This window comes from Nannobrachium achirus, assembly GCF_963921795.1.
Source record: "Nannobrachium achirus genome assembly, chromosome: 13".
Classification (NCBI taxonomy): domain Eukaryota; kingdom Metazoa; phylum Chordata; class Actinopteri; order Myctophiformes; family Myctophidae; genus Nannobrachium; species Nannobrachium achirus.
The window spans coordinates 47407541-47418484 of record NC_137833.1 but is presented as its reverse complement, the minus strand read 5'-3'; the positions used below and the strand labels follow the sequence as shown (position 1 = coordinate 47418484).

Below are 10944 nucleotides of genomic sequence, written 5' to 3'. Positions count from 1 at the left end.
GCAGGTGCTAAGCGACGGGTAGAATACTAAAAGAGAAATAAAACGCTAGCACACTGAGGGCTCATATGCGAATAAGTGCTTTTATTGCACCAAATACAAGTGACGTTTCGAGCACACTGCTCTTCTTCAGACCTTTTGTAGTTAGGCTTCTCTGATCCCACCTAAGGTAATATGCAATGTCATGACTTTTTATCTTAAATTATGAAATAATAATAATAAATACTTATAATTCTTGGGATTATAAACCTGTGTGGCCTGGCTGTTTGGGGACTGGGAAGGAGGGAGTACATTTTTCTATGTTACGCGGGGCGGGGCCCTTAGCCCGGGTCGTAACAGATGTACAGCTCAAACATCTATCCTGCAGGGTCCTAGTGCAGCAGGATATTTTGGAACATAACATTTTGTCAGAAATTGTAGGCTATTAACTGTGAAATACATAGATAAAGACATTTCCGGTTTATTTTGATGCATTGTATCAGGGGCAGACACTCGCAAATAAGCATAATGTTTAATAGTGTTTAGAGAAATTCTCAAAAACACATTTACGTTAAATTGTTATTGTGAACAAATAAACTTGTTTCGTTTGATTGGAAAACCTGCACAGTATGACTTTATAGCAAGACAGGGACATAAGCTTGGACTTTCAAGCATACCATACAGAAAGATGTCACACCTAGTTTGAAGTGAGCGGTGCTATTTAGGCGTTTATTTCATTAAGCGTCCCGCAAAGCTTGGCCAATGTGACCCTGGGCGTACAACACACTTTGAGTGCTTTGTGCCAAGATGTAGGCCACGCTTCAGAGCCCAGACATTTCTTTGGGGCCTGGACATAGCCAGATGTTGGAGCTTAGCTTCTCCCAGGAGCACCGCTTAAAACGTACACACGCTCCTGTTTGACGTTAATAGCAAGGCAGGGACGTCTGCTTGGAAGTCCATATTTGGGCAATGATTTTAGCTGTCTGTTACGACATGCCCAACGCTATAGAACGCTATAGGCCCGAGGCTATATATACGCACATCAAGCAGCAGGCAGGATTTCATCATTAACTGTACATCATGATTATGTTAGCATAGGCTGCTAGTCCTTACCAAAGCTTAACAAATACCAAAGCTTCAGATATGACTGAAGGAGAAAAGGTAGATGAGGAAGGTCTTCAAGAGGAACAGAAGCCACAGCCAGAAGAGGACGTGGCATCCATCGTCTCTAGTACAACTCAGGTTTTAGATTCAGCCTCAGCCTCCTATTATTTAGGTGTGGAGACTAAGCAGCATGATAAAGCGTTCTACAAATGTCCTGGTTGGAGAAACAGGAAAAACTTCTCCTTTAGTAATGATGATGCTTATCGTATAGACTGTGAAAACAAACGGCTGCTTGGACAGTTGTGGCGCACTTGTGGGTCGAGCAATGCAACTAAACCACCTCGAGTACTCAAGCTGTACCACAGCGGACTTAACCGATACCGGGCGCACCAGCGCATCGAGACAGAGAACCTTGCAACCTTGAAGAGGTTGGAGTCTGTTAAGTCCTCGACCGTCACAAGGTGCATGGACCAGCTTGAAGACTACCAACGCCTGGCTGCTTACCCAGGAACTCCTTCACTCGCGAAATACAAGCTCCCAGAGAGCAGCAAAGAGCAGCAGAAGAAGATGTTTAATATTGCCAGCAAGGATCCCTCTCAACGTAAGTCATTGGCACGCTGGCTTATTGAGGCCAAGGAAGCAGAGAATAAACGTCTCCACCAGCAAAATAAGATGGTCCACGCGAAGCGGAGGCAGAAGATGGGCCTCGGACCTGAGGATGAGGGTGAAACACTTATGGAAGATGTAACTGTCGATGAAAAAGCAAATACAGGTGGAATAATTGAATATATAAAGGAGAAGATCCGCGATATGGTGGAATGGTTCACAGGTGGAAGTTCAGAGGACGCAGTTACTGAGGACACAGTCAGCGCCTCTATTACAGACGTGACCCAGGGATCAGATGTCCAGGAGGCAGATCTCCAAGATCAGCAGCAGCAGGAGCAGTCAGAGTTTGATAAAGCTTCACGTATGAGTCAGAGATCAATAGTCAAGCGAGGGGATATGTACAGTACAACTGGCACACCTGACGACGAATTTGGAGAATACGAAGATCAACAGTCAGTTATAGATATATATTCTTTAGGGTTGAAGAAAAGGAAAAACTATTCTTTTCCTAATAATGATGTCTGTCGTATAAACCAAGAAAACATGCGGCTGCTTCGAGAGATTTCGCGCACAACTTGCACACGAAAACCAGAAGACTCAATGTCTATCCGACCAGAAGTGAAAACAACTCCAATACTCAAATTCTACCACAGTGGTCGCAACCGAAAGTGGGCACACCAGCGCATCGACACAGAGAACCTTTCTGTCTTGAGGAGGGTGGAGACTGTCAAGTCCACGCCCGCAGTAAGACGCTCAGGGCAGCTTAAAGACTACCATCGCCTCGCATCCTACCCAGGAACCCAGTCACTCTGCAGGTATGACGAGACCATGCCAACTTCTGACCCAAGGCCGACTTCCAGGTCCAGCAGAGTGCCCCGGCCAGATTGGATTGATTAATTTCAATCTATTGACGCAATAGCGCAATGGGTATTGATTGGGCTTGATTACCAACAATGCCACCGCAGTCTACATAGGTGAGCTGGTGGTGGTGTCCTCAGTGTGAGAATTGATCCTGAACTTCAGGCAAAGGGGTGCGTATGCCCATTGCATCAACAACAGGGCTGCTATTGAACAAGGGGACAGCTTCAGATGTGTCATCTCTGATGACCTGAAGTTGTCTCTACATGTGGACGCACTGGTGTAGAAATCCCGTTTCATCTGATTTAGTCATCATATTTAATTATTGCTATACCTACTATTCGTTTTTATTACCATACAGCATATCAGTATTTGTATCTATGGATCTATTGTCTTTTTGAGCGGTGGTAAACTGCTCCATAGAGTGGCTGTGCGTGTGTCTGTAGCCTTTTTCCTCAGCGTTTTGCCATAGTAAAACGTGTGTGTGTAGCATAGCCTGTACATCCTAGACTCAAATCCTAGTCTGAAGACGTTATGCAAGCACGACCACCGCTCACTTCACATTGGGTGTGATTTTTATTTCACTGTGTTTATCGTATGGATTGAGAGATACATAATGGGAAAACATAGTCATGCATACAGTATGTAGTCATGCATACAGTATGACCAATAGAACCTCAAACCCTTGGATTATTATTTGTTTTTATTACATTTTTTTATTGACAGTCCATGTGGCTTATGTGGGGTAAACTGGTCCTCTGTCTGTTTGAGTTCAAACAGACAATGTTCAAATGGACTTCCAAGCAGATCTGCCTTACTATTAACGTCATACTGTGTATGTTTTAAGTGGTGCTCCTGGAAGGAGCAAAACAAACAGAATGTTATGGCATTCTGGGAACCCATCAGAAAAAAGGAAAAAATAGAGCCCTCTGCTGTTTTCCGGAGAGATTAAGAAGATAGCAAAGCTTGAATGATTTACTGTATTTTACACTGATTCCATCTTGGAAAGTTTCCAAGGTGAGGACAAGACTCAGGACGTGCAGCAAATCCGGAACATTGTTCTGAAACTGGAGAATCACAAAATAAGGACATGATAAGCTACAACAGGCAGCAAAATATTAAGCTCGATAGATCTTTAGGGATCCTTTTTTTATTAGACTAGATTTTCTGGCTGCAATGCGACGTTCAAATCTAGAGTGCCAGATGCCGCCTCTGTGTGACCATTCTCAGGCCAGACCCCTGAACAGTGTTTGTGCCAGGTTTGCAGTGGATTGGAGCAACAGTGCACCTGTGGCCCTAGGGGCCTTTGACGGTGGTGACCGCTGAACACTGTGTGTACCAAGTTTGGTGCGGATCGGAGCAATCCTGAACTTCAGGCGAAGGGGTGCATATGCCCATCACCAACAACAACTGCTAAACCAGCTCAGTGGCCTTAAAATGGTTAAAATGTACGCCGTGAGACTGGGGGGCAAAGGTTCGATTCATACCAGAGACGAAAATGGGACCCAATGCCTCCCTGCTTGACACTCAAGGGTTGGATTGGGGTAAGTCCTTTCGATATACTAGCCTTATGTCCAGGGCCAGGGGGTGTACTTGTACATCAAGCTGCCTCACGCTACAGAAACAAGGGATGAGGCTCCTGCTTGCATCAACAACAGAGAACATTGAAAGAGTCAAAAGCTTCTGATTCCTCAATAAAGGTAGGGTAAGTGATTTAATTTAATTTAAATAATAACAAAATGAGGGGGCGCGGTGGCGCATTCGGTAGTGCTGTTGCCTCACAGCTGGAAGGTCCTGGGTTCAATTCCTGCCGGGGACGCTGTGGGCGCTGGAGGCGTGTTCTCTTTGCGTCATCAGTGACCATACCCTACATGGGGTTGGCAAAAGGGCCTTTCTGTGTGGAGTTTGCATGTTCTCCGTGTGTGTCCTATAGGGTGGGTACCCTCACAAAAAACATGTCTCTATACTGCCTCCCCCTAGCCAGCCGGGACGCTTGATGGAGGGGAGAGGAACCGGGTTGGAATAACGTGTTCCTTCCACACGCTACGTCCAACCGGGGAAACTCACCCCTGTCAGGTGAAAAGAAGCAACTTGGGTCCTCATTCCCAGGTTGGCAGAGGGAGTGTAGTGCCCAGGATTACATTAGATAATTGACACAGGGTGAAAAATGGGTTACAAAATCGTGGGATAAAAAATAATACATAATTATAATAATCACCACATTAGGCAATTTAACATGGGATAGAGAGTAGTTACAGCAAACAGGTCAAAGAGAAGAGATAGATACGAGATACATGATGGAAATAGGATTCAAACTCGTATCACTCACCACTCACAACTAGGTGTGGTTTATAGTGGGACACCTCTTTTAGGGGTTCTTTCATACCAGCATCATGTTGAACAGTTCAGATTTTCTATGGCAGTCATAACAACAAGGCATGGAGGTCTACCCGGACGTACTCTACATGTATATTTTGGGAATGGTCTTTGTCAGCATTACGTCATGCTTTAGACATATGTCTAGCGTATATAAGTATGTCTTTGTCAGCATTACGTCATGCTTTAGACATATGTCTAGCGTATATAAGTATGTCCAGCAGCTGCTACAGTAACTTGCGAGCAACACTGCGAGCAACATGGATCCAACCCAGGGTTCAAATGTCCAGGAGCCAGATAACGAAGGTCTCCAGGAGCATCATCCACAGGATGTAACATCTAGTGTTCTTATCAGACCTGAGGAAGGTGAAGAAGAAACCTCACTTACGGAAATATATTCGTTACGTAGGAGGAACAAGAAGAACCACTCCTTTGCTAAGGATGAAGTTCATCGTATAAACCGTGAAAACCTGCGGCTGCTTCGAGAAATGTCGCAGGTGTCTAGCTCAGTGGGTGGGAACACCAGCACATCAGTTAATGCACATCATATAAGCTCAAAATACCACAGTGCGCTCAACCGCCAGAAGGCGCATCAGCGTATCGAGACAGAGAACCTTGCTGTCTTGAGGAGGTTGGAGTCTGTGAAGCCCACAGCCGCCGTAAGGTGCTCAGAGCAGCTTGAAAACTACCAACGCCTAGCTTCTTACCCGGGAACTCAGTCACTCTGCAGGTACATGCCACAGTCTTCCAGCAAAGCTACTTCAGATCGGACTCCATGCTCAGACAGTGACGTCCACGGCAACAGCAGGGAAGCATCTGCCTCAAAATCCAATTCCAAAGTCCAACAAAGTCCGAATGCCCCGGCCAGATTGGATTGATTAATCGGATTCATCTATGGGCGATCCATCATCGCGTTTGCAGATGACACAACAGAGTGGGGCCTGATTACCATTGACGACAGCAGCCTACACAGACATGGTGGTGGAACTCTGAAGTCATCTTTGCACGTGGACAAGCAGGGGTAGAAATCCCAGCTGTGCCGTTTCCACCTGAGACAGCTGAGGAAGCTTGGCCTACCCTCGTCAATACTTGGTTGGCGAATAGTGTCCTGACCAACTGCTGACCACAGAGAGCTGTAGACTTTTTGCTTGTTTACTCATTAGGGGGCTCGATCTTTTGAGGGGGCCCAGGGGGCCCAGTTAAGTTATTTTCACCATTATTAATTAGTGGGCACCATCTCTTGAGAGAGCCTGGTTATTGTATTGTCACTATTATTTATTAGTGGGCTCTCTCTGAGGCTGGTTATTTTATTGTCACAATTATTTATTAGTGGGCTCTCTCTTGAGAGAGCCTTATTTTATTGTCACTTTTTATTAATGGGCTTTATCTCTTGAGTGCCCATTTATTTTGTCACTATTCTTTATTAGTGTGCTCGGTCCCTTTTGAGAGAGAACCATGCTTATTTTATTGTCACTATTCTTTATTAGTGGTCTCAATCTCTCGTTAGAGAGTCTAGTTATTTTACCCAACACCCCCCCCCCCCCCCCAACACTGACCACTGCATTGTTTACCTGCATATTGTCTCAGTCTGTGCAGCAGTTCATGTCACCAGGTGACAAGTGACAACATAGATAATATTTGTATATTTATGTAAGACCATCTCAGTGATGCTTTAAAATATTTTATATGGAAATTGGCCAACTTCATACTTCAAAACAACATGGATAATCTATATATTTACTTGTATATTTATGTAAGACCATGGGTTCAGAATTGGATTTTAAATCCTTGATTGAACATCATGGACACAAACAGTATTTAAACTGTTTGGTGTGTTATTAATGTAGGTTAGAGACATCTGTCTGTAGAACCAGCCGTTAGTGTGGTATGTGGCCGATGTGGCCTCCATATATGGGCATTCCCATATGAAGTCCTGTTAGATATGGGCTTAATATTGATGACATCAGGGAACTCCATATATGGGCATAAAAGGGATTCCGTTAGTGTGACATCACAGTGAAGCCAGAGCGGCAAACCCATTCTGTTAAGAGTGGTTCCCCTGACATCACAGTGACGTCAGAGCGACAAACCCATAGAACCACGTACAGTGTCAGGCGTGACAGAGATACATACAGTACATACATACCGAAAAGCTGTGACCGTTCACATTAAATCACAGTAAATCGTCACTGTCGGGCAGAAACCTTGTATCTCCAAGTTTCAAATGTGTACATCTTTTCGCAAAGCTCATCATAACAAGGCCGTCGCACAAAAGTAGTGAAAACAGCAGATCTACAAGCACACAACGCCTCGCACGGCTGTTTTCACTAGTTTAAATCATTTTTAAAATGATAAATACAAAACAAACGGTTTTGGACATACAAGGTTTCCACCCGACAACAACGAAATATAACTCATGTAATTGGCCCACTGGCTTGTCACTTGTCATGATCTGAAATGGCAAATCTTTGAGTAGCAGCAGCGCTATGGAGAGAGATCTCTCTATAGCGTGAATCAGGGGCCCAGCACGTCCCTGGTGGTAGGTGTGCACTGTGCAGTGCCAAATGGCCGAAAAACCATGCAGTTCTGGAGATTGTATGAATCAGATTCCCTGATTGACAGGGTGTCAAGTTTTGCCACTAAGCCAGTATACGTCTCTGATTGGCCAGCCTGACCCGTTGGCATAACTGATTGGCCGAACATTGTGTAATATCTATAAGAATGGCAGTAATGTTGGGATGGAGGAGAAGCAAGGCATCTTTATCAAATTCAAAGAAAAAATCTCACCCAATGTGAAGTGAGCGGTGGTCGTGCTTGCATAACGTCTTCAGACTAAGATTTGAGTCTCGGATGTACAAGCTATGCTACACACACACATTTTGCTATGGCAAAACGCTGAGGAAAAAGGCTACAGACACACGCACAGCCACGTATAGGAGCGGTCTACCACCGCTCAAAAAGTGGGTGAGAACAGAAGGTGAAATAGGATATAGGAGGTCATCAAAACATGCATGATGACCATTACACAAAGTAATTAGTGTTTATATACTTAATAATGGCTAAAGTGTCAATGTGGGCTACCTGGAAGTCCATTTTAGGCAATGGTTTGCGCTACATGCGTGTTACGTCACACGCAAATAATAATGTCCAACAGAAAACCAATACTAATAGTTAAAAGTCACTTTCGTGTTTGTGCATAATTCTACTGCTTTTATTTTACGTATAGCTTGAGTACGGAATGGGTACAGCGGTTATTTTTCCTGGTGAAGCGGAGGGATATGTGCAAAGTCTGGAAACCTTCTCCCTGAGGGAGATAGGCTCTCCGAGATGGTTCCTACAGCATGAATATATTGAGAAACTAAACATGCAGGCGATACTAAATGCGTCTGCCACACATGATGACTTCGTCAAGGACCTACTTGTGTTACACAAAAAGATTCCTACCCTCGTCCACCAGATGATTCTAGTGGAGGTGTGGAAGCAGAAAGTGTTCCCTATTCTTTGTCAACTGCAACACTTTAGTCCCAAGGCTACGTTTCCTCTCCACATAGTGATTCACCATGAGGCCACGATCGTAAATCTGCTTGAGACCATAATGTTCCACGAGGATTCATGTGAAGCAGCCGATGATGCCGTGCTTGATTTGGTGGATTACTGCCATCGCAAGCTCACCCTCTTGGCCAGCAAGACCTCCAGGGAGGGAGCCCCTTCCCAGGACCGACATAATCTGGCATTGCAAGCAGATGTATCCACACTGCAGGAGTTGCAGGTTCAGAGTGCTGCACTGGAGTTCGATATCTCACTCAAGGCCCTGTCTGTGCTGCGCTATATCACCGACCATGCAGACAGCATCAGTGTGATCAATCGTATGCTGTGCACCCATAATGTACCTTGTGTATTGGTTCAGCTGCTGGAATGCTGCCCGTGGAGTCGCTACAGCGCAGGCGGGGTAGAGAAGTACATGAATGGGAAATGGCAAAAGATTCCCTCAGAGGACCATCAGAAGATGACGAAGCTGGACGGCCAGGTCTGGATCGCCCTGTTCAACTTGCTGCTAAGGGAAGACTGTCAACGAAAATATGACTTCAACCATTTCAACAAGAACCAGATTATGAAGCTCAGCAGGCTCTTGACGGAGGTTTTAATCGACCAGCTGCCGATCCTGGCAACACTGCAGCGCTTTCTTGCTCAACTCCCTATGACGGACTCCGCCCCTCCAAAGAAGGAACTAATCTTGGAGCAGATTCCGGAAATGTGGAACCACATTGTGCGTGAGAACTGCGGGAAGTGGAAGGCCATTGCTGAATATCAAGTCAAAGAAACATTCAGTCCCTCTGAGAAAGACCTGAGACAACAAGCACAGAGGTTGGCTCAAACGTATAAACTCGACGTAATGGAAAGCTTAATACCTGAGAAACCTAAGTGTGGATCCTGTGGCAAGGAGGAGGCCACGAAGAGATGCTCTCGCTGCCAGGGGGACTGGTATTGTAACAGAGAATGTCAGGTGAAGCACTGGCCCAAACACAAGGCCGCATGCCAGCTGATGGCTGAGGCCACAGAGAAGATTCAGAAGGATTTGAATATCATGACATAAGAAAGATTGTTGTATAGAGCTTCATTTGATTTGAGTAAATCAAACAAGCGGATGCACTTCTATGCACCAGTTACTGTGAGATTCCTGTAGTCTATATTGTAACATGAATTTTGGAACTGGCTGTAATGATGAGTATTCTGCTTGTAACATGAATTTTGGAACTGGCTGCAATGACCAGTATTCTGCTTGTAACCCTTCAACTGGATGGGGAAGAAATATATTTTTGTTGTAAAGTGAGTCGTAAGATGCTTTAATCACTGAATGTATGCATTTTGTTCAAACCAGTTTGACAAACATGTATTTTCAATAGAGATGCACAATTAATCGGTATCGGCAATATCTGCCATAAAAATGCATAATATCAAAATAATTGATAGTTTTTAGCCGATATTTTGTTTTATAATATTCATATTAGAATGTGAATCTGAAAAATTCCTTTATGGTGATGAAGGCTGAAGATTCAATCCGTGTTTTCTGGGGAAGCTTTTCAATTTGGATTTTTGTTAAATAAAAATATAAAATTTAGATATTTGCAGGGTCATCTGCCAATACCGATACGATATATTGCATTATAATATAATAGTGTAATATGTATTGGTATCGGAATCGCTATCGACAGATATGACTCTGTACAATATTGGTTATCAGCCACAATTCCATGATCGTGCACCTCTAATTTTCAAACATGTATTTTCACACTCTCCTATCTGTCTTGAGCTCTACAGTGTTGTTCGCTAAGCTGTCACACCGCAGTGCATCTACGTAAGTGGTGCACTTACTTGCCTTTTTACTGGCTTTGCCCCAGGTGGGTTAGCTTTTTGGGTAATTATTTTTGTTACACTGCTGTTTTTCCAGTGCTTTAGTGTTTAGTATGGACCACAATGGAAACAAGCTGTATGCTTTTTTTGTATGTCCCTGTTGATATGTTTAAGTGTTGTCTTTTTTAAGAATTGTCAATAAATTAACTGGTGGTTACAACGCTACAAACACATTAGCTTCATGGGACCTGACACACAGGAACAACCTCAGTGTTTTTAGTTAAATATAAATCCACCAACAGTGGCATCATTTGCATTTATGATATTTCTTTTGCATATACTGTAGCTATTAATCTGATTTTAGATCTGCACTATTCGATCTCAATGTATGTGACACGTCACATGTGTGTTATACTGTACATATCTTACAGGACATGCCACGGAGGTAGCTCACATTGTAACATTTTCTTTGCATGTGGGACTCTTGCGGGAGGTCACAAGATTCATCCCCACATTTTCTAACGTTAATCTTTAGTTTAAATCACTCAAAACCTCACCTATATATACATTTAAATAGACAGAATTAATTTAATTTGCATTGCACTTTTCATTCACAGAGAATCTGGGTGATAATAGTAAAAAAAAAACACACCTAGTGTGAAGTGAGCGGTG

The 10944-nt window shown here is 43.9% G+C and overlaps 1 protein-coding gene across 1 annotated transcript; it reads left to right on the top strand.

Moving 5' to 3' along the window:
• Nucleotides 1–8158: 8158 nt before the first annotated feature.
• Nucleotides 8159–9514, top strand: LOC308296476 (zinc finger MYND domain-containing protein 10-like; the record flags this gene model as incomplete). The annotated part of the gene is made up of 1 exon (XM_080739763.1): nt 8159–9514. One exon carries the CDS (start codon nt 8159–8161, stop codon nt 9512–9514), a length of 1356 nt encoding a protein of 451 aa, XP_080595889.1.
• Between the last annotated feature and the right edge of the window lie 1430 nt (nt 9515–10944).